At 42.0% G+C, this 24,369-nt stretch overlaps 1 protein-coding gene and 1 long non-coding RNA gene across 2 annotated transcripts; one reads left to right on the plus strand and one right to left on the minus strand.

Moving 5' to 3' along the window:
* Positions 1-204: 204 nt before the first annotated feature.
* On the minus strand, positions 205-4,270 carry LOC125754207 (uncharacterized). Its single transcript, XR_007407829.1, has 2 exons — positions 4,050-4,270; positions 205-2,531 (listed from the first exon to the last, which is right to left on the minus strand). It is a non-coding gene; the product is annotated as an uncharacterized LOC125754207 (long non-coding RNA).
* Positions 4,271-4,462: 192 nt separating this feature from the next.
* On the plus strand, positions 4,463-23,988 carry LOC112671730 (cytochrome P450 2U1). The gene is made up of 5 exons (XM_025466037.3): positions 4,463-4,943; positions 16,785-17,420; positions 19,191-19,352; positions 20,813-20,980; positions 22,802-23,988. Exons 1-5 carry the CDS (start codon positions 4,463-4,465, stop codon positions 22,978-22,980), a joined length of 1,626 nt encoding a protein of 541 aa, XP_025321822.3. The 3' UTR covers positions 22,981-23,988.
* Positions 23,989-24,369: the final 381 nt, after the last annotated feature.

Here is a 24,369-nt window from a genome sequence, read left to right on the forward strand (position 1 = left end):
TGGGCATTAAATAACAAATTTGTTCCAGTCCTGGCACCACTTTATCCAAACAAAAAAAAGAAGTTTTGGGAATCGGATTTTGTTACTTTTGAGATTCTCCATTCCACTGATATTTAGATTTTTCAGGGACCTCCCTCCCTTTATCCCTCTTCAGGAAAATCATAGTACATACATGCACCCGGAGAGGAATGAAGTGGGTAACACTGAAGATTGGCAAGTTTATTTATTCAGATAAGGCATAAAGGCTGAATATAGAAAACCAGTTCTGTCCAGTCTCACAATCAAATTTTGGAAAGGGTAGGGAAAAGCTGCAAAGGGTGATAAAAGGGCAGTGAGAGTGCCAACCTGTAGTGTTTAAAGCATCATTAGGGCCCCGAGGATAATTCTTATATTCTTATAAGCTTACACTTACCGAGCTCTAACTAAATGCTACACAGTGTGCTAATTATTTCATCTAATTCTTATGCTTGAGGTGGGTACATTTATTATCCCAATTTCATATAGAGCACACGAATGAATGCTCAGAAAGTACATAAAGAAGTCCATGAAAACTATACATAGAATATACTCAAATGAGTATATATGAAGTAAATCATAGAAACTTAGACGCCTGAGTGGCTCAGCGATTGAGCGTCTGCCTTTGGCTCAGGGCCTGATCCTGGGATCTGGGATCGAGTCCCACGTCGGGCTCCCCACGAGGAGCCTGCTTCTCCCTCTCCCTGTATCTCTGCCTCTCTCTGTGTCTCTCATGAATAAATAATCTTAAAAAAAAGAAAGAAAGAAAGGAAGGAAGGAAGGAAGGAAGGAAGGAAGGAAGGAAGGAAGGAAGAAAGAAAGAAAGAAAGAAAGAAAGAAAGAAAGAAAGAAAGAAAGAAAGAAAGAAAGAGAGAGATCCCTGGATGGCGCAGCGGTTTGGCGCCTGCCTTTGGCCCAGGGCGCGATCCTGGAGACCCGGGATCGAATCCCACATCAGGCTCCCGGTGCATGGAGCCTGCTTCTCCCTCTGCCTGTGTCTCTGCCTCTCTCTCTCTCTCTCTCTGTGTGACTATCATAAATAAATTAAAAAAAAGAAAAGACTATTTAAAATTAAAAAGAAAGAAAGAAAGAAACTTAAAGGAAATGAAGTGGTTAATTTTTTAAAAAGATTTTATTTATTTATTCATGACAGACACAGAGAGGGGCAGAGACACAGGCTGAGGGAGAAGCTCCCGTGGGGAGCCTGATACAGGACTCACTCCTAAGACCCCAGGATCACAGATCATGACCTGAGCCAAAGGCAGACACTCCCTGAGCCACCCAGGCGTCCCTGAAGTGGTTAATTTTAAAATGCCTTGTGGAGTTGTGCAACTAAATAGCATAAATAATATTTCTGCTTTCTCTTTTCATTAGCATTTTGCAAACTCTTCCTAAACCATAAGGTCTCTCTGTTCAGGCTCACTGACTCTAGATAGGTGTAGTGTGTGGCATTTACCTCCCAGGGGATTACAAACTAGCTGGGCAATTGTAGTTTCACAAATAGAGTAATTTAACACCATTCTTGGACACAAAATAGTAAGTACTTAGATATTTTAGATCTACTGTTACCAACACGTCTGGCCAAAATTCATGTATAGCAAGAAGGATTTCAGTGGGAAAGCGGCTGGTGTAAAATTATTTTGGGAGATTCAATAATAAATGATTTTTTTTCTTAATGTGCTCTTTGTCTTCTTTCCCCTCACTCCCTACCCCCAAAATATTTTAGTATTCTCTTTCTTAACTGCAAATTATTATTATTTTATTCACATATTTAAAATAGGAAGAGTGGAGCGGAAAGTATTCCTTTTTCTGGCAAGAAAGCCCTGAATGTAATTTGGGGAAATTAATCCCCAAGAAGCGCTGGATGAGCTACGTAGTTTCATGTTGAAATGTTTACCCTGGGGCACCTGGATGACTTTGCAGTAAAGCATGCAGCTCTTGATCTCAGGGTTGTAAGTTCAAACCCCACGTTGGATGTAGAGATTTCTTAAAAATGAAATCTTTAAAAAAATAAAAAAATAGTTTCCCCATGGTATTATATTATAAACAGTGTGCTTTCTGTATTAGTTTGTGACGACTGCCATAACAAGGTACTACACGCTGGGTATTTAAGCAACAGAAACCTATAGTCTCTCAGTTCTGGAGCCTAGAAGTCCAAGATCAAGGTGTTAGCAGGGTTGGTGTCTTCTGAGGCCTCTCTCCTGGACTGCAGTTAGTCATCTTCTCCCCACATTTTCATGAGGTCTTCCTCTTTGGACTGTGTTCTAATCTCCTCTTTGCAAAGGACACTAGTCAGATTGGATTAGGGTCTACTCACATGATCTCAATTTACCTTTGTACCTCTTTAAAAATCCTATCTCGGGGGATCCCTGGGTGGCGCAGCGGTTTGGCGCCTGCTTTTGGCCCAGGGCGCGATCCTGGAGACCCGGGATCGAATCCCACATCGGCGGTCCCGGTGCATGGAGCCTGCTTCTCCCTCTGCCTGTGTCTCTGCCTCTCTCTCTCTCACTGTGTGCCTATCATAAATAAATAAATAAATAAAATTAAAAAAAAATAAATAAAAAATAAAAAATAAAAATCCTATCTCGGGCAGCCTGGGCGGCTCAGCGGTTTAGTGCCACCTTCGGCCCAGGGCCTGATCCTTGGGACCCAGGATCGAGTCCTGCATCGGGCTCCCTGCATGGAGCCTGCTTCTCCCTGTGCCTGTGTCTCTGCCTGTGTGTGTGTCATGAATAAATAAAATCTTAAAAAAAAAAATCCTATCTCAAGTACAGCCACATTCTGAGGTGCTGGAGTTTCAGACTTCAACATATCAATTTTGAGAAAACACCATTCAGCCCATACCACTTCCTATCTGCATCACACAGCTGTTAACCTGATAAAATTAGAGAATATTTAGGAAAATGCTATAAATGCAATTATATCCTGTACAAGAGGGTGTTTGTTAGGGTTGTTAAATTAGTCACATTGCAACTATTTTAAAATCGTTAAGTTGGTTGTATGGAAGGATGTTAGTGGCTATTATTTTAGAGGGCTAGAGTATGAAGAGAATCAGGACATGATGAAGGTCGTATCTACAAACGAGTAGTTTAATTTTTAAAAATCCTCTAAGTTAAAAAAAATTAGAAAACTAATCTAACAATGGGTAATTATAAGAGCATATGAGGTCTGTTTTTGTTGTTAAGTTTAAAATGACTCATGAAGAGCATGGAAAAAATAGTATTATGACAGAATGGACTTGAAATTTAGCATATCCTGCTGGCATCACTTGCCTATGGAAAAATTAGAATGAATCATAGGATGAATAGAGAGGATTCACTATGCTTTGGTCACACTTTTGCGTGAATAGAGCATAGTTCAATCTTCTAGTGCCCAGGGAAGAATTAAAGGGACCCAATATTGGGAAAAGAACAGATTGTTCGTTATGACCAATTAAGCTGATTCGTAAGAAACCGACTTTTTAGTAGATAAAAAATTGTCTGAGTCACCTTAACATTACAGAGGAATTAGAGGATTTAGCCTATAGAAGATGGAAAGGAAGTTAATAGGAGCCATCATCACGGAAGATTAGAAGACTTTGTTTTAAAAGTATTATGCAAGTCACAGTTAATATCTCAATCTCAGCATTTCAGATTTGATCTCATGCCTATACTAATGCTGTCATCCCTCTTCACCCGATTACTTTCCTTTTTATATCATTAGCTACTTTGATCATCCAAGTCTTTTTTTTTTTTTTTTTTTAAGATTTTATTTATTCATGAGAGACACAAAGAGAGAGAGGGAGGCGGAGGGAGAAGCAGGCTCCAGGCAGGACTGGATCCCGGGCCTCCAGGGTCGCGCCCTGGGCCCAAGGCAGGCGCTCGACCGCTGGGCCACCCGGGGAGCCCCCCCACCCCCCCTTTTCAATCTATTCCTGGATTTGTCTTGCTTTCCCCAGGCTACACGCCGAGACAGACGCCGAGCTCTCACTGTGCGCCTGAAGGTTCTGAGAGCCCCCCCCCCCCCGTCCTCCCCGCCGCGTCCGCCTCCCGCACCTGCAAACTCTGCGCTTTGCATCCCCGTCGCCCTCCTGCCTCTGGGCGGGAGAAGGGGTCCCTTCCTCCTCCGCATCCGCCTCTGGCCGCGGGGACGCTCGGCGCGGGCGTGCAGGGGGAGTCACTCAGGGGACACCCGGGGGCACGAGGAACCCGGCAGCCAATCGGCGCCGCCAGCGCCGCGGCCAGACGCCCGAGCCCCGCGCCCCGCCCGCCGAGGACCGCAGCTGCGGGGCTGCGAGCGCCGCCCGGGCCCTCTCGGGCGCAGCTGATTGGAGGCGCGGGGCGGGGGCGGGGGCGCAGCCAATCCGGGGCGCCCCGCCCCCCGCCGCCCCCGCCGCCCCGCCGCCCCCCGCCGCGCAGTGCGCAGCCCGGTGCCCCGCACCCGCGCCCGCGCCCGCGCCCGCGCAGCCATGCCCTCCGCCCGGCCGCCCCCGGCCCCCGCCGACGCCTCGCCCTGGCCCCCGGGGCCGCCGCCGCCGCTGCTGCTGCTGCTGCTCAGCCTGGCCGCGCTGCTCGCGGGGGCCTGGCTGCGGCGGCACCGGGCGCGGGGCATCCCCCCGGGGCCCACGCCCTGGCCCGTGGTGGGCAACTTCGGCTTCGTGCTGCTGCCCCCGTTCCTGCGGCGGAACAGCTGGCTGCACCGGCGGGCGGCGGCGGCGGCGGCGGGGGGGGCGGCGGGGGCGGGCGGGGAGCCCTCGGCCCGGGGCCCGCAGCTGCTCCTGGCCGACCTGGCTCGCGCGTACGGCGCGGTCTTCAGCTTCTTCATCGGCCGCCACCTGGTGGTGGTCCTCAGCGACTTCCGCAGCGTGCGCGCGGCGCTGGTGCAGCAGGCCGAGATCTTCAGCGACCGGCCGCGGGTGCCGCTCGTCTCCCTGGTAACCAAGGAGAAGGGTGAGCGGGGGCCGGGGGCGCCTGGGCGGTGCCCGCGCGGCCCTTCCCGGGCCTCCACGGCCGTTCCCCAGACGCCGGGAGGAAGCCCCCCAAAGTGGAGGCGGCGTGGCGGGGCCGGGGCCGGGGCCGGGGCCGGGGCCGGGGCCGGGGGCGGGGCCGCGTGTGACCGCCGGGCTCCGACTTCAGGGACGCCCGCGCTTCCCGGACGGGGCTGTGACCCCGGGGGCGCGCCGGCCGCGGTCGGAGGACGCAGGGACGTGCTGGACTCTCCCGAGGCCTGACGGAGGGTTGAAGGCCTTTTCCGTGAGACGGGAGGTCCGGGGAACCTCCGGGCGGCCCAGCGGCTCAGCGCCTGCCTTCAGCCCGGGCTGTGATGCTAGAGCTGGGGGATCGAGTCCCGAGTGAGTCCCGCGTCGGGCTCCCTGCATGGGGCCTGCTGCTCCCTCTGCCTGGGTCTCTGCCTCTCTCTCTCTCTCTCTCTGCCTCTCATGAATAAATAAAAATCTTAAAAAAAAAAAAAAAAAAAAAAAAGGCCGGTCCAGAAAACATCTTAGAAGCATCATTGGCCAACCTCTGGGTTTGCAGCCTCAGTGATTTCTGCTTCTAGAAACACAAGTAGGGCAGTTTTGAAGGTTGGTAACATGCTATCCACGCAGTAAAGGTCGCATCACCCTTGCACTACCTCCGGCCCAGCCCCCTTTGTTCATCGTCTTACTGGCCGGTAGGGATCGCAGACTTTTTGTCTTTTTTTGTCTGATGTTAATTTAATTGCCTTTCATCAATCAGATGTTAATTTAAATGTCTTTCCCTCAGGAAGCTTTTTGTCACTTCCTCTCGAGTTAGGCTCCCTTTTGGAAACAATTTCTTTTGCTTGCTTTTCCTTTGCTGCACTTCACAAAACTGGGGATGCGTAATCTGCAGCCCTGCGCCTGGATGTGGGTCTTCACCACTAGACTGACATCTAGGAGAATGTGGCATAAAGAGATCCCGGCTTTTTAGAATCTGATTACGCCATAGTTTTGCCAGGATTTTAAGTGAAGAGTAAACGATGATCATAATGTTTTGAATGTCCCACTGAAAAACACATGTCATAGTTCATAACTCACCATCTCTATGCCTTTACACATTGCTACCAGTGCTTCTACCTAGAATTCTCTTCCCATCTCATGGCTGCCTAGAGAACTCCTGTTTGCTTTGCTTTTCTTTTCATTAAAAAGAAATGAAATACATATAACATAAAATTTGCCATCTTAACCATTTTTTAAAAGATTTTATTTATTTATTCATGAGAGGCACACAGAGAGAAAGAGGCAGAGACACGGGCAGAGGGAGAAGCAGGCTCCATGCAGAGAGCCAGACACTGGACTCAATCCCAGGTCTCCAGGATCAGGCCCTGGGCCAAAGGCAGCACTAAACCACTGAGCCACCGGGGCTGCCCTTTCTTAACCATTTTTAAGTTCAATGACATTAAGTTATTCACATTGTTGTGAGACCAGTACAGCTATCTGCAGAACACTTCATCTTGGAAAACTGAAACGTCATACCCATTAAACAAACATTAAAAAAAAAAAAAAAAAAAAAACCCTCCCTTCTTGGAGCACATGGCTGGCTCAGCTGGCAGAACCTGTGGCTCTTGATCTTGGGATCATGAGTTCAAACCCCAAATTGGAGGTAGAGAGTACTTAAAATTAAAAACCAAACCAAAGCAAACCAACCAACCAACCAACATAAAAAACAAACCCCACCTTCCTCTCTCTAGCCCCTGGCAACCACTGTTCAGTTTTCTGCCTCTATGGATATGGCTATTCTAGGTAATTGATATAAGTGGTATCATAAAATATTTGTCCTTTTGTGACTAAAATAATTTCACTTAGCGCCATATTTCATTTTCCATATTGTAGCATGTGTGAGAATTCCCGTCCTTTTTTAGACTGAATACTATCCCATTGAACCTATATAACACATTTTGTTTATTCTTCTGTCCCCTAATTAACAGTTGGGTACTTCTATCTGCCTTTTAGCTCTTGTGAAAAACGCTTCTATGAATGTGAAAAACGCTTCTATGAATGTGAAAAACGCTTCTATGAATGTGGCATAGGAGAAAGAGAAATGGTATTAGGAAGTAGAGGTTAATAACATTATTAAATATTTGTTACAAGATATCTTTAAGGAATGTTGCTGCTAGGGACACCTGAGTGACTCAGTGGTTGAGCATCTTCCTTCAGCTCAGGGCGTGATCCTGGAGACCCCAGATCCAGTCCCACATCTGGCTCCCTGCATGGAGCCTGCTTCTTCCTCTGCCTGTGTCTCTGCCTCTCTCTGTGTGTCTCTCATGAATAGATAAATAAAATCTTAAAAAAAAAAAAAAAAGAAAGAAATGTTGCTGTTAAAGTTGGCGAGACTAGCAGAAAAGGGAATGTTTCATAAACAGCAATGTGCACAGACAGGCTTGAAATAGTTGGCAACACATTGCCAAAAAGGTCTAGAATGGGGAGGTTGTTTATTTTGTTTATTACATTTGAATTTTTCAAAATGTCATGCTTAGACAAGTTGATATTCTTTTTTAAGCCCATAAAAACTACAGTAAGCTAGACATGACCATAAAGATTTTTTACATTAGCCATGCCCATCATACTTATTAGTGCATCTGATTCTTTTCCTGAGCAGGAATAGAAAATAAAGTTACAGAGTCAGAGCCAAGGCTACCAAGAGTGCCTCACTCTAAGTGTGGTCAATTTCTTTGAAAAGTCTTGTGCACATCACATTTTTATTATTAAATATTTAAAATATGAAGTTCAGAGAGCAATATAAATTCATTTATCTACCACTCAGATTTGCTTCAGATTCATAAATAATACATAGTTTCATTTGTTTTTTTTTTTTTAACATACATATTTATTTATTTGTTTATTTGAGAAGGTGTATGTGTGAGCAGAGGTTGGGGGGGTGAGGGGAAAAAGGGAAGAATCTGAAGCAGCCTTCACTGGAGGCCTGTGCTGGGGCTCCAGCTCACGAACCCAGGATCATGACCTGAGCCGAAGTCAAGAGTCAGATGCTTAACCAACTGAGCCACCCAGGGGCCCCTAAAGTATCTTTCTACTTCCAGTTTTTGTTAGTTCATTTATCTATTTCCCTGCTGACAGAAATTAGATCATTTCTAATTTTAAAAGATTGCTAGGGACTTCGAGCAAGAGTGAAAGCAAACTGCAGAGCCATAAAAATGGAAAGTAAAAGGAAACTTGGAAGAAGTTTAAAAGTAGGGTATGGATCAGTCAGTACTGACTACTTTAAAGGGGAATAAGATGCAAAATAAAATTAGGAAATGAAAATAGAAAATGAAAGTTCCTCTGGAGAATTTAAAAATGAATGAGGAAAGCAGGATAAGTGACTTTTGCAGTAAATACAGTAAAATAGATATTTGAAATAGTTACGTACTCATATCAAGAAGGTCTGAATTCCCACTGAGAGGAACACTTCTATGACCCCATGGAAGGAAAAGACAAATGTAATCAGTGGATAGCACCTTCTCTGCTTCAGGAGGAAGAAAATGTGTATGTGATAAATGTAAATTGTATCAAATTTAATGTATTTAGGTGTTTTTACTTTAGTGTATGTTTATTACTGTAAAACATAAAACATGGAAAAGGAAAAAAAGAATTCCTTTTAGTTCTTCCCAAAAGAATTGGAAATTCTCTGTGATCACTGTTCTTTTGAGATAGCCATTGCTGACATTTTTGTGTGTTGCCTTTGTCTTAGCTTATTTGAGCTGCTTTAACAGAGTGGCATATAAACAACAGAATTTATCTCTTATAGTTCTGGAGGCTGGGAAATGCAAAATCAAGGCCCCAGCCGACTTGGTGTCTGGTGGGAGCCTGCTTTCTAGTTCCCAGATAGCCATGTGTAACCTCACATGGTGGAAGGGGAGCAAGGGAGGTCTCTGGGGCCTTTTTTTACAAGGACTCTGATCTTACTCATGAGGGTTCCACCTTCATGACCTAAATCACCTCCCAGACACCTCACTTCAGATACCATCACACTGGGCATTAAGATTTAACCTATGAATTCAGAGGGGGACACAAACAGTCTGCCTGTGGCAGCCTTCTAGTATTTTTTCTGTCTGTACATGTATTTTTTAAAAATGTATTTGCTTCTTTAAAATGGAATCATACAGTTCTTTAAAATCATTTTTATCACTTAAATTTTCTGAATAGACCTCCATATTACTAAATATTCTCCTGCAAAGATCCTTAGAGTACAACATTCTTTTTTTTTTTTTAAGATTTATTTATTTATTTATTCAGAGAGAGAGAGAGAGAGGCAGAGACACAGGCAGAGGGAGAAGCAGGCTCCATGCAGGAGCCCGATGTGGGACTGGATCCCAGGTCTCCAGGGTCACACCCCGGGCTGCAGGCAGCGCTAAACCGCTGCGCCACCCGCCACTGGGGCTGCCCATAGAGTACAACATTCTTTTGTGAGAATGTATCACAGTCAGTTTAGCCTATCCTGTATTTGATTTGAAGTGGATTTTTGTTTCAACTGTGCACTACTGTTCTGACAAGCACTCTCTTTTGAGAAACTCTTTGTCCATACCACCCCTTTGTAATTGTGGTTGGAACATGAGATGCCACATCTTTATATGAACTCCCCTCTCGGGCCACAGTGACTAGTCAAGCCATAGACCGTGGTCACAGATGACTCGATCAGAACATCTTACCTCTTTGTACCAGTGGCTAGTCTGTAGGCTGGACACAGAACTCAAGAATTTATATTCATGGCATAGTCTGGAAACCTCAAGTCACAAAATAAACTTAAGGTGTTCCAAATTGCTATCACCGTGGGCATGGGATACCTGACTGAAGCATTTGAATCCTCCTCCAACACTTTCCAATTTGGAACTGACCTCTTCCCTCTGGTGGGGAAAATGGGACATTAGGCATCCCAAGATAGCTCTGAGGCTTAGAAAAGCTGGTTTGCAGTAGGGAAAAAATGAAGCCAGGCAGAGAGTAGTGAAAAATAGATGCAGGGCAGCCCGGGTGGCTCAGCAGTTTAGCATCTCCTTCAGCCCAGGGCATGATCCTGGGGACCCGGGATCAGCTCCCTGCATGGAGCCTGCTTCTCCCTCTGCCTGTGTCTCTGTGTCTCTCGTGAATAAATAAAATCTAGAAAGAAAGAAAAAAGAAAGAAAGAAAGAAAGAAAGAGAAAGAAAGAAAGAGAAAGAAAGAAAGAAAAGCAAAAAGAAAAGAAAGAAAAGAAAAAAGAAGAGAAAGAGGGGAGAGGAGAGGAGAAGAAAAGAAAAAAAATAGATGTATGGAGAAAGAGGTGTGTGCCATTCAGTCTTCTCTGAGCTGATAACACCTAGCTCTTCCTGTTTTTTGGTTCTGCATTTTGGTTCTGCAGCCTAATTGGCCGTTTTGCCAAATCTATTTAAGGCCATATTTTTGTCATTCTCAACCAAAAGAGTCTTGACCTTTGCTTTGGAACCATTTTTATTTTTTAGTGTTATTATCCTCCTTGAAATGAAGCTTTTTTTGTTTTGTTTTTGTTTTTAAAGATTTATTTTTATTTATTTATGATTTACATAGAGAGAGAGAGAGGCAGAGACACAGGCAGAGGGAGAAGCAGGCTCCATGCCGGGAGCCCAAGGCGGGACTCGATCCCAGGACTCCAGGATCCACCCTGGGCCAAAGGCAGGCGCGAAACTGCTGAGCCACCCAGAGATCCCCCTGAAGTTTGTATACATCAGTGAATACCATTGCTTTTCAGGACTAGGAATGGAGAGGTCAACAATTATGGGATGTGCCTGTGCCTCATTCAGACATTCCTAAGACCTTAAGCCATTCTGCTCCACACATGAGTGTTTTGTAAGGTTTGGAACTTTGAGGCCATTAATTCTGTCCATGCCTCTCATCCAGCTTTTCTCCAGCATAATCTCTTTGGTCACCTCTTTTGTCTTGCACTTCATACCTGTCAACTTGTTGTCAGATATCCCAGTCCTCAAATATTAGCCATTTCTGAGAAGGTTCTCTCCATTTCCCTGCCTTATCTAAACCTGATTTCCCTCTAAAGATAATTTAACCTTTCTTGAAATGTCCTCTTTAACTTTGCTCAAGTTATTTATTTTTCTAAAATGTGCCTTCACACACATCTTTATTTAAATACAAATGCAGCATCAGTTCACATGTTGTCCTCTCTTCTGAGAAGGGCTGCCTTCCCTCTGCTGATAGGTGCTCCTTCCTTTGTCTACATTACAACTTCAATACACTTCTGACACACAACATTGAATCAATACAAGGTAACAGTGCATCATTCAAAAACAGTCCAACATAAAACACTCAATCCTGTACACTTCAACTCTGCAATTTTAGTACAATCCAACATAGGACATTCAATACAATACATCCCAACAATACAACATTCAATAGCATGCATTCCGACTCTGCAATTTCAGTACAATCCAACATATAGCATTCAATAAAGTTTGTAACTTCAATATAGTCTAACATACAATAGTATATTTGGATTGTTGGTAAATCTAGTTCCTCAAAAGACTAACATCGGGATCCCTGGGTGGCGCAGCGGTTTAGCGCCTGCCTTTGGCCCAGGGCACGATCCTGGAGACCTGGGATCGAATCCCACGTCGGGCTCCCTGCATGGAGCCTGCTTCTCCCTCTGCCTGTGTCTCTGCCTCTCTCTCTCTCTCTCTGTGACTATCATAAATAAATAAAAATTAAAAAAAAACAAAAAAAACAAAAGACTAACATCTTAAAAAGAGGGATTGTGTCTTTAATCTATATGCCCTTGGTACTGGCACATAGGGGACTCTAAATAAATATTGGAAAAACTACTAGAAAAGGGATTTTACTAGATAAAATATTTCTAAAATACAAATGCATAGTTTGAAAAATGGTGAGTAGGTGATACAGACTGAGGACCTAATAAAAGAATAAAGAAAAATAAAAGAAAAATAAAGTTTCTTGAGAACTAGGACAAAGCAAAGATGTCATAGGTGATATCTTAAATTATATGCTGAATGCAGCAAGACTTGGCCACAGAAGACTGACTAAGCTGTGGTTGCCTAGGAAATAGTTTATGGGGCTTTATTGAATAAAGGGAGAGTTCTAGTTTCAGAAATGGTTAAGGCATTTCCATTTCTTCTGTCTTGATAATCACACACCAAACCAGAGGGACTTTGAACAGAAGCACACACTCCATCTATGGTGAAATGAATCTACAATCCTTCACCATAACATTTGAAGACAAAAAGTAGACCTAGGATTGGCAAATGACTTCATAGAGTGGAAGATGACCACTTCTAAGTGTCTGCTGGGGAGGAAGGGGGATACTAGTGGAGTGTGAGACAGTTAACCCTGTGGAACCCCAGAAAGTCTTAGGAATTGGGCTACCAGTTATTACAGTGAGCCACTGAGTTTGAAATGGATATAAAATATAATTATACCAGTTCCTTATCATCAGACCCCCTCACTCAGAAAACAAAGTAGATGCTCTGGACAATCTTGGGTTTTAGTGACTTTTCAGACAAGGATGTAGAGGGGTGGAGTGAGGGCACAGAGATATGACTTTGTATCACACAAGATGAAAAGTTGCCTCTAGAAAAAGAGGATTCTTGAAGAACTTTACTTTGAGTGAAAGATTGAATTTGGCAGAACATCCAACAAGCCTGGCCACTAGCAAAAGGAAACAAGGAAATTTGTCTGTCTTGGCTTGGACCCTGGCTGAAAAAATGATCTCTCCCCTACCTGTAATCCCTGCTGCAACTACCTTGCCATTTTAGTGCAGAAGCAGCCACAGACTACATGTAAATGAATTACAGTGGCTCATTAACTGGCTGTGTTCTAGTAACCTTCATTTATAAACCATGAAATTTGAAATTTCATGTTTTTCATATATCATTAAATATTGTTTTGATTTTTTTCTAGCCATTTAAAAATGCAAAACCTGATCTTTGCTGAGTGACCATATAAAAAGAGACAGCAGGCTCGATTTGACCTGTGGGGCTAGTTTGCTGATCATTAATTAGGATTTAAATAAATGTGTTAAATATTTAAGGATGAGAATTCACTCTTTTTCTTTAAAGAAAAAGAAGGCAAGAAAGAGGGGAAAAAAGAATAGATACAGTAAGACAAAGTTCAAAATAATATATTAGAAACAAATTAGCAATTATATTGAATGTAAATGGACTGAGTTGACTGGCTGAAAGATTGCTAGAATGGATTTTTTTTCTAGGATGGATTTTTACAAAATCCAAATATACGTTAACTAATTAATTTTTAAAAAGATATATTTATTTGAGAAACAGCATGTGTGTCCCTGCATCAGGGGGAGGGGCAGAGGGAGAGAATCCCTAAGCAGACCCCCCACTGAGCATGGAGCCCAACGCTGCCCATCCCATGACCCATGAGCTGAAATCAAGCCAAAACCAACTGAGCCACCCAAGTGCTCCCAAATGTATTTATTTTAAAAGAGGATACCCTCCCCCAAAAAAGAGACATACCCTAAACATAAGGATACATTAAAATTCAAAGTAAAAGAAAGGAAAATGTTATACGGAGACAATGCTTTAAAAAGAAAAACTGATGTCTTTTTGACAACATATATTTTAAGTAGAACTTCATTGTTTAAGAATTAGTGAATTACATGATGATAAAAGGAAGCTTTTTACTAAACCAGGAAGATATAATAATTTTAAACTTGCATGTACCTAACAATGTACATGTACCTGACAGCAAAGATAGCTACATAGCAAAATTCTGTAGTAGAACTTAAAGAACTGCAAAGAGAAGTTGATAAATGTGCTATTATGCCAAAATACTTGAACATAAGTATTTGAATAATTGAGAGAACAGGAAGATAAAAACTTACTAAGGATACAAAAGATTTGATTCTAACAATTAACAGGCTTTTTCTGTTGGACATATAGAGAACCCTGTATCCAACAATTGATTAGATAAAAATTCTTCTCAATTTTATTGGGAAATTTTATTAAAATCAATCACATACTAGGCTAAATAGCAAGCCTCATCAATGTCAAAAATCAGTATAAGACAAAAAAATCAGTATAAGACAAATTAACTTAGATAGCAAAAAAGAATCATAACAAAAATTATTTAAACTTAAGACTATAATGAAAATACATGCAGGCAATATTTGTGGACTGCTGCTAACGTGGTACTCAGAGGCAAATGTAGAATCTTAAGTTATTTACTAAGATAAAGGTCTGAAAACTAAGGAGCTAGGTAACCAACTTTAAAATCTGGAAAAGAGGGATCCCTGGGTGGCGCAGCGGTTTGGCGCCTGCCTTTGGCCCAGGGCATGATCCTGGAGACCCGGGATCGAATCCCATGTCGGGCTCCCGGTGCATGGGGCCTGCTTCTCCCTCTGCCTGTGTCTCTGCCTCTCTCTCTCTCTGTGACTATCATAAATAAATAAAAAAATTAAAAAAAAAAAAAGACTAATTAAAATCTGGAAAAGAATAAAAACATTAAAAAAAAAAAAGAACATAGCATTATAATCTTAGATAAATTATTCCAGAGAGAAAAAATATGCTGTGGCTCATTTTAGGAGGCCAGTATATTCAGACAAGTATGTTATGAGAGTGGAAAATTTATTGGCTATTTTCATTTATGAGTATGAATTTAAGTGGGCACCTGGGTGGCTCAGTCAGTTAAGTATCGGACCGTTGGTTTCAGCTCAGATTGTAGTCTCAGGATTGTGAATTCGAGCCCCACCCAGCTCCATGCCCAGTGCAGAGTCAACTTCGGGTTCTCTCTCCCTCTGCCCCTACCAGTCATGCACTGTCTCTAAAATAAATAAGTAAATATGTCTTTTAAAAATATATTAGGAAACCAAATCCAACAATTAAAATCATAAAAACACTATAATCAAAATAGGATTTATTCTTACATTGCAAGCAGGTTCAACTATCAAAAAGAAGCCAATTTCCAAATCTATAAATTAAATGCAATTCCAGTGAAAATCCCAAAAGTGTTTTTTAACAGAACTGGACAAGCTGACTTTAAAGTTTTATAAAAGAGTGAAAAGCCAAGGATGATTTTTTTAAAAAAGATTTACTTATGTATTTATTCATGAGAGACAGAGAGAGACAGAGACATAGGCAGAGGGAGAAACGGGGAGCCAGATGCGGGACTCCATCCCGGGATCCTGGGATCACGCACTGAGCTGAAGGCAAATGCCCAACGGCTGAGCCACCCAGGGATCCCGAGCCAAGGATAATTTTAAAATAAAAAAACAGTTTTGAAAGAGAACGAGGCCCTGAGGGGACTTCCATATAGATGTTAAGACTTACTATGAAGTCTATTTATATCTTAAAAAGTGAGAGTGATTAAGACAATGTGCTTTAAGCACTTTGTAAATTGGCAAATCTAGTTACATTGAAGAGGTACATATTTTATGACTCATCAACTCACTCTTAACAATGTCTTTAAAATTCTGAGGAAGTAGAAAAGGTAGAATAAACATATTTTCTAAAAAAAAAAAAAATCTATAGATATTTGCTTCCCATGCACTTTTGCTTTAGCGAAGTAAGGGAAGGAAACAAAAAAGAGGAAGAAGTAGAACCAGGAAATGGGTTCAACACAGGAGAGTCTAAATAATGCCAGAGAGAAGTCACCAAACACCAGAACAGAAGGCCTAGAAAGGCAGTCTTTCAGCCTCAAATCTGCAGATTTGAGCAGATGTGTGACAGAGTCCAAGGAGAAAAGCTGAACGGATAGGTGGTCTGATTCATTTGACCATGTGGAGGCCTATATTGAAGGGTATCTTGTGGATGTCTTAAAGATTGTGAGAAGCCTTAGCCACAGCGAAGAGTCGGTGTTTATAGCATCCCGGTGCCCAGCATAGTTGGCATTCAGAAATATTTGTTAAGTGAAGCATGTCCTCAAAAGTAGCGGAAACAAAATGGATTTAAAATGGGAAAGGAGAACCAGCTGGAACCACAAAGGGTGCCATGAAAATAAGAGGGTGAAATAGGTGATGAGGAATATTCGAGAACAATTTGATACAACATCTGGGAACAATTCTGTTGGGTTTGATGGTGGGAGATGTGTAACATAAGTGAGGGTCAGATAAGGTAGAGTTGTGGAGACCTTGAGTTCAGATGTTTTTAAATTAGGGCTGTTGCAAGCAACAGACTTCCCTCTTCCCTTCCCTTCCCTTTCCTTCCTTTCCCTTTTCTCTTTTCCCTTTTCCCTTTTCCCCTTTCCCTTTTTTTCTAAAAATAATACATTATAAGTATTATTAATTTCAGAGGTAGAGGTCAGTGAGCAACAGACATTTTAGAGAACCTTCCAGTTATTTGATTCCAAACTGATAGCCATGGTTATAATCCAGTTGGGCTGTTGATTTATCAGCTGATATTTAACAAGCTTATCTTGTTTTCCCAGAGTGATGCCAGAAGCTGGGATTTTAATGGTCAGCACAATCTGATAATGTCCCTGCCCTCTTATTCAGAATATTGAAAATATGGGGATATCCAGCCTGAGGCAACTTTTGAACCTGGATTTCCTCTTACAAAACATCAGATTTGGAAATTTTCACTGACCCTAGAGATTGAAATTCATTGCTTTTCATTTCCCCAGGAATTCCTACCTATCATAATAAGCTTTATTGGATATTTTTGTTATTAGAAACCTATACTATCTTGATAATTCAAATCTGCTAATCATTCTTCTTGGCCAATAATCTCTACCTGCATTTTTTGCACAAGTGACCTGATAAACACAGAACACACCTCATCATAGTTCCTGTTCAGCGTGATCAAGCATTGCTCTCTCTCACCTTCTTTTCTCTCTGTCCTTTTGCAGGGATTGTATTCGCACATTATGGTCCAGTCTGGAAACAACAGAGGAAGTTCTCTCATTCAACTCTTCGACATTTTGGCCTTGGAAAGCTTAGTTTGGAGCCCAAGATTATTGAGGAGTTTAAATATGTAAAAGAGGAAATGCAGAAGCATGGAGAAGACCCCTTCAACCCTTTCCCCATCGTCAACAATGCCGTCTCTAACATCATTTGCTCCCTGTGCTTTGGCCAGCGATTTGATTACACCAATAGTGAGTTTAAGAAAATGCTTCGTCTTATGTCACGAGCATTAGAAATCTGTCTGAACTCCCAGCTCCTCCTGGTCAATATATGCTCCTGGCTCTATTATCTTCCCTTTGGACCATTTAAGGAATTAAGACAAATTGAAAAGGATATTACCACTTTCCTTAAAAAAATCATCAAAGACCATAAAGAGTCTCTGAACGTAGAGAACCCTCAGGACTTCATAGACATGTACCTTCTCCAAGTGGAGGAGGAGAGAAAAAATAATAGCAATAGTAGCTTTAATGAGGATTACTTATTTTATATCATTGGTGATCTCTTCATTGCTGGGACTGATACCACAACTAACTCCTTGCTTTGGTGCCTTCTGTATATGTCACTGAACCCCGACATACAAGGTAATTAACAACCGTTTCCTTTATTCAGACAAAGCCAGATTATTTAAATTCGTATCAGCAAATTGGGTGATCCTGTGGCTCCTAGCACAAAGCGATGTCTTCAGGCCAGAAAACAAAGTGGAAAGACTTGAATCTCATAGGGAGTCGTGATGGTGTTAACAGCGAAACTCTTAACGTTCCTAGACATTGGGACTAATGTCATACTTGCTTGCCTCTGCTTTAAATCTCTATGGGTCTGATGGGTGAAATTTATGATAGAGGAAGGCTTTTAGGGAAGGACAATTTAGAGCTAATGGGAATCATAATGATTATCTGAACCCCGTCATCTTGTTTTGAGAATGGAGAACAGAGTCCCAGAAAAGTTATGTGACTTTCACGAGACGACAGAGCCACTTCCACCACATTGATACCAGTAGGTAGTGAGTGCCCAACAGTTCATAGTGGAAGACTGTAAAGGAGGGCAGTGTATTATTTTTCTGTTGCTCCTATAACAAATAACCACAAACGTAGTGACTTAAATCAACACAAATTTGTTATCTTAAAGGTCTGTGTCTCACTGGGCTTAAATAAAAATGTTGACCGGGTGGCATTCCTTTCTGCAGGCTCTAGAGGAGGATCCATGTCCAGCTGCCTTGGCTCCAGGCCCCCTTCCTCCTTTATCAAAACCTGGGATGTTGCAGCTCTTCTGACCACTTTCTTCTACTCAGATCTTCCTCTGACACTAAACTGGGAAAGTTCTTCAGTTTGAAAACCCATGTAATTAGTGCACACCCTTAAAATCCAGGGTAATCTCCCCATCACATTGGCAGGTCTTTCTTGCCACATAAAGTAGCACATTCCTAGGTTCCAGCAGGTTGGGGTGTGAACATCACTGAGGGGCCATTTTCTGTCTGCCATAAATGAGATTATGCTTACTGCATTTGTTAACTATTGATGAGTAACAAATTATTCCCAAAATTTAGCAGCTTGAAAAAAAAACCACCATTTGCTGTCTCACATAGTTCCTGAGGATCAGGAATCCAGAGGCAGCATAGCCTGGTTGGTCTGGCTTAGGCTTTCTCATGAAGTTGTAGTCAAGATGTGGGCTGGAGCTACAGTCACCTGCAGATTTGACAGGGACCAAAGGATCCACTTCCAAGATGGCTTGTCGGCTTGACTTTTAGCTGCAGGTTCCACCATTTGGAGTTTTCCATAAGGCTGCTGGACTTGGGGGCTGCTTGACTTGGTATTTGCCTTCCCCAAAAATGAGTGACCTGAGAGAGCAAGTACCAAGACAGGAGCCACAGTGTCTTTTATAACCTAAGCTCAGAACTGACGTGCCTCACTTCTCCTTTATTCTGTTGGTCACACAGACCGACTTGGTACAAGGTGGGAAGGGACTGTACAAGGATGTGAACACCAAGAGGCAGAAAACATTGGGGGCCATGCTGGGTTGTCACATAAAAGCTTAGAGTCAGTCCAGTGTTCATACAAGAGAATGAGGTAGGAGTACTCCTGAAACCAGAATGCTTTCTTCTTTACCCATCTGTCTGTTTTGCTAGCCACTTTCCAAGTCACAAGGTGGTAGAGTGTCCCTAGGACTAGCTGCCTCTTACTTGGAATATGTGACCACTGCTTCACATCTCTGAGGCCGAGTCAGGTCTTAACTGCCAGTTTATCATTGTGTGCATGATGTGATGGGAGTACACATAGAACAGCAGTCTCAATTCTCCTGGCTTGTCTTCTGGTTTATTATTTGTTATTATTTCCTTACTTTTTTTTTAATAATAGAAAAAGTTCAGGAAGAAATTGAAAGGGTCATTGGTGCCGACAGAGTCCCTTCCCTCACTGACAAGGCGCAGATGCCCTATACAGAAGCCACCATCATGGAGGTACAGAGGCTGACTGTGGTGGTGCCACTTGCTATTCCTCATATGACCTCGGAGAAAACAGGCAAGTCCAGGATCTTTCTCTTTGAATGCCCTTGAAGGAAGCTCAGCCCCTTAATCCAAGTGAATTGAAGTGACAGTGTGGTGACCATTGCCCAGCTTGATCCTTCTGAGGGTTTTAACATTGTGTTGTGGATAATGAAATGTCCAGGGAATGATTTGGCCCTCAGTTGTCTGTTATTCATGTACTGGCATTACAGCACTGCTTGTTTTATAAATAGCTCTCTAGATTTCAGAGCATGCATACTTACACTGTCAAACAAATTATGCTGCCATTTAAGGTGGTTGTATTGGCTAAAAAACTCCAGAATTAACAAAAGCACCTCTCAGTCTTCTTGGACAATCACAAGAGCTAGTTTAAATATGAAATTAAGGATTTTACTTACTTGACCTTTTACACTTCAACAACTGAAGCATAAAAATTAAAGAATTAGAAGAGCCCATCTAATTCTAAGGGCACCTGTTTCAACTTCTTGTGTACACTGAAATGTGTCCATTTTGTCATGTCTTAGACATATAAGCACCCAGACTCTATGTTAAATCCCTCATAAGAAGGAACTTACCAAAAAAAAAAAAAAAAAAAAAAGAAGGAACTTACCTCCTCTAGGGACAGCCATGATGTAAGAGGCTTAAACATACTTATACTATAAGGAAGCAATAACTTATAAATGACATTGGATCACTTTATGATTTCTTTGATGCATATTAGATATACTGCGTTTGCCGTATCTTTTGAGCACTGTTTAAAGTGCATATGACCTTGTCAGCTGCTAAGAGCCAGTATAGATTTCCCTGTATGATTGACCCTTGGACAACACAGTTATAAACTATGTGGGTCCACTTATATGCAGACTTTTTTCAATAAAAATATTGGAAAAATTTTTGGAGATTTATGACAATTTGAAAAACTTCACAGATAAACTGTGTAGCCTAGAAATATTGAAAAAATTAAGAAAAGGTATATCATGAATGCATAAAATATATATAATTTATTTTATCATCTACTACTGTAAAATATAGTTGACTCTTGAACAGCAGGAGTTTGAACCATGTGGGTCCTCTTATGTGCAAATTTTTTATAGCACAGTATTGTGAATATATTTTCTCTTACGATTTTTTAATATAAAATTTATAAGTCTTTGGAAAGTTTATCTGGAATGTCCTACGATTTCTGTTTCAGTGTTTTCTCTTAATTGTAATGTTTTTATGGTTTGATTTCACTCATTAACTCAACACCTATTAAAGCAAGTCCTGTGCCTTATCTCAGGCTGTGTCCTGGGGTCGTGTGGAAAGGATACCAGTTGATAAGGTCAGGCCCCTACCCTCAAGCACCTCAGTGTTTAGGTAGGTAGGTAGGTATATAACTAGATGTTTTTTTCAGATAGTGATGTTTAGAGAGAAGTGTTAGTGAGAACATGTTGAATGACACTGGATTTTGTTTTGTTTTGTTTTTGCTTGTTTTAGTGCTCCAAGGATATACCATTCCTAAAGGCACAGTGATATTACCCAACCTGTGGTCAGTACACAGAGACCCAGCCATTTGGGAGAAACCAGATGATTTCTACCCTAATCGATTTCTGGATGATCAAGGACAACTTATTAAAAAAGAAACATTTATTCCTTTTGGGATAGGTCAGTTAAACTTTTATTTTCTTAACGGCCTAATTAAAGAGGTAGAACTAAAAGAATCTTTTATTATTTTATGATATTGTTTTAAAAATACTTCTTTCTTGGGGCTGAGGTAGCTCGGTTGGTTAAGCATCCGACTCTTGATTTCGGCTCAGGTCATGTTCTCAGAGTCGTGAGATTGAGCCCCATGTTGGGCTCTGAGCTCCTCCTGGAGTCTGCTTGAGATTCTCTTTCTCCTCCCTCTGCCCCAACCCCTACTTGTACTCCTTCTCTCTCTCTCTAAATAAAATCTTTAAAAATATTTCTTTTTTTTTTAAGATTTTATTTTTTTTATTCATTAATGAGAGACAGAGAGAGAGAGAGAGAGAGGCAGAGACATAGGCAGATGGAGAAGCAGGCTCCATGTGGAGCCCAACGTGGGACTCGATTCGGGGTCTCCAGGATCATGCCCCAGGCCCAAGGCGGCGCCAAACCGCTGAGCCAACCGGGCTGCCCAAAATACTTCTTTCTTAGCAAGCGGATATAAGAGAAGAGGTAAATGAGATAATGCAGCTCTACTACATTCATTTTAGATTTTAAAAACAAAATGAAAGCAATTGGTTTTAAATCCTTAAATAGGAATAAATAAGTAAATAAATAAATCCTTAAATATGACTAGAAATCGGGATCCCTGGGTGGCGCAGCGGTTTGGCACCTGCCTTTGGCCCAGGGCGTGATCCTGGAGACCCGGGATCGAATCCCACATCGGGCTCCCGGTGCATGGAGCCTGCTTCTCCCTCTGCCTGTGTCTCTCTCTGCCTCTCTCTCTCTCTCCGTGTGACTATCATGAATAAATAAATTTAAAAAGAAAAAAATTAAAAAAATATATGACCAGAAATCTTCCTTCCTGAGCTGCCCAAGTGATTGATTGAGTCCCGGAAAACTGTTGGCATTAAAAGCAACTTGAGGGGCAGCCCCTGTGGCTCAGCGGTTTAGCGCCCCCTGCAGCCCAGGGCATGATCCTGGAGACCCTGGATCGAGTCCCACATCGCGCTCTCTGCATGGAGCCTGCTTCTCCCTCTGCCTGTGTCTCTGTCTGTCTCTCTCTCTCTCTGTGTGTCTCTACGAATAAATAAATAAAATCTTAAAAAATAAAAAAAAATAAAAGCAATTTGAGGGCAGCCTGGGTAGCTCAGCGATTTAGCGCTGCCTTCAGCCCAGGGTGGGATCTTGGAGACTTGGGATCCAGTCCGACATCGGGCTCCCTGCATGGAGCCTGCTTCTCCCTCTGCCTGTGTCTCTGCCTCTCTCTCTCTCTCTGTCTCATGAATAAATAAACAAAATCTTTAAATAAATAAATAAATAAATAAATAAATAAATAAATAAATAAATGCAACTTGTGACCTTCTCCTGGGCTGCGGGCTAAGAGGCTGGGTTCTCTCATCTCACCAGTCACCTGGATGAGTACATGTAGGATTCTTTCTATAAAAAAGGCATGCTCCAGAGATTCTCATCTGACTCATTCTCCCTTTAATCTTCCAGTTAAGAACAAAGGAAAGAGATAAGTAGATATGGAGGAGACAGAGTAGCCTGCATCTGTCTCTAGTTCCAGTACAGAATGAGGATAGGTTTTCATGAGGAGAAGTTAAAATGTGAACTTAGTATTTAAAAATTCTCATCAGCCTATACTTTGGGAAGCCATGGGGTTATATGTGGCTAATTTATTTTATAACTCTCTATATGTGCATTCAAAACACTTTTGAGATTTCATATGAAATTGCTCTTCTTGAGATAGGAAAAGGGGCGGTATTATAACCCCAACTTTTTTTCTGATCTCATTTTTAGGGAAGCGGGTGTGTATGGGAGAACAGCTGGCAAAGATGGAATTATTTCTGATGTTCGTGAGCCTAATGCAGAGTTTCACATTTGCTTTACCGAAGGATTCTAAGAAGCCCATCCTGACTGGAAGATATGGTCTAACTTTAGCCCCACATCCATTTAATATAGTAATTTCAAAGAGATAAAGAACAAGTCCGAGAAGAGAATGTAAATACATTTCCTTCCTAAACAGGTTCTTCCTTCCGCATTGACAGCAGACCCAGTAATGCAGTAGATCCAGATTAGGCTCAGATGAGAGGGAGACTGGAAAGCGAGTAGAGCTTGCATCTTGGAAGATTCCTCAGAGGATACTTCTGTCATTTTAGTAATGCATGTCTGTGACTGGGGACCAAAGTGCTGGATGGGAAGCGGGAGATCTGGCTTTTATCCCCAGTGGCTCCCACCAGTGAACATTTCTTCTCATCACTCAGTGCCTCAGTCATTCCATAAAATGAGGTTAAGAAATGTGCCTTCTTTCCATCTCTCAGCACTAAGGAAGGTCAAATGCCTCATATCTTTTCTGATATCACCAAAACACCTGTTAAGTACCGGAGAACAAATTCAGAAGTAGTAGGAAGACCTGCCAGTTTAAGACCTGTGACAGCATGAAAGTGGTATTTGTACTTGAATATTTTGTCAGGGAAGGATGTGGGTTTAAGTCATGATGAGTTAGAGCTTTTCTTGGCACAGATCCTATGTCTGTTTTGGGAGATGGGAGGCTTGTTTTGTTACCATTATCTATTCATTTGTGATTTCGTTTTTTCACATTTTGTAGACATGGACTCAAGTGCCCTTGTCTGGTATGTACAGAAAAGGCTGTTGTTTGAATTTTTATGTCTACCTTCTGTTTCAACTACAGGAACAGTGAGCCTGGCTGAAGGAGTGGCTTCACGGCAGAGTTTTTTTTTGCTGGGTTACTCACAGAGATGTAGCTCTACCTTTTGACTTGAGCCCCGAATAGTGAGGTTGGGAATTCTGATACTGAGATTGATCAGGGAAGGATTCAAACTGTGAACCACTTGTCTGTGCTGCCACCACGTGATCCCATGGGCATCTACTCTGTGTTTTCAGTACAGATAGATGAAGTACAGGCAAATCTCTAGGTGCCTTGAGGATTTTTGTCAATTAAAAAAAAAAAAAAAAAAAACGAATAAGCTAAGTGCCCAGGAATTGTGAGTGAATGGAACAGTTGTCATATAGATCTTTAATGAGATGATGCAAGTGTGGTTCCATTGCATTTTGAACAGGATGTTTGTTCCTCATCTGGAATTTTATATGCTTTTGAATTGCGCTAATAATTTGGCATAAACAAGTTTATTACTCCTTAATTTATATATACATTTTCAACATTCCTAACCAAACAGCTTATAGCTTACTGGAAAAAAAAAAAACTATTCTGTGAGATTATATTGAAATCAGATGTTCATTAAACTTTTAAATATAACGCCTCCAACTGTAGCATTTTAAAAACCTCTTTATATGGTAAGTCATTGAAAGAACTATTAATGCAATTTTGTATTTTATGATTTATTTGA

Source organism: Canis lupus, chromosome 32, assembly GCF_003254725.2.
Source record: "Canis lupus dingo isolate Sandy chromosome 32, ASM325472v2, whole genome shotgun sequence".
Taxonomy (NCBI): domain Eukaryota; kingdom Metazoa; phylum Chordata; class Mammalia; order Carnivora; family Canidae; genus Canis; species Canis lupus.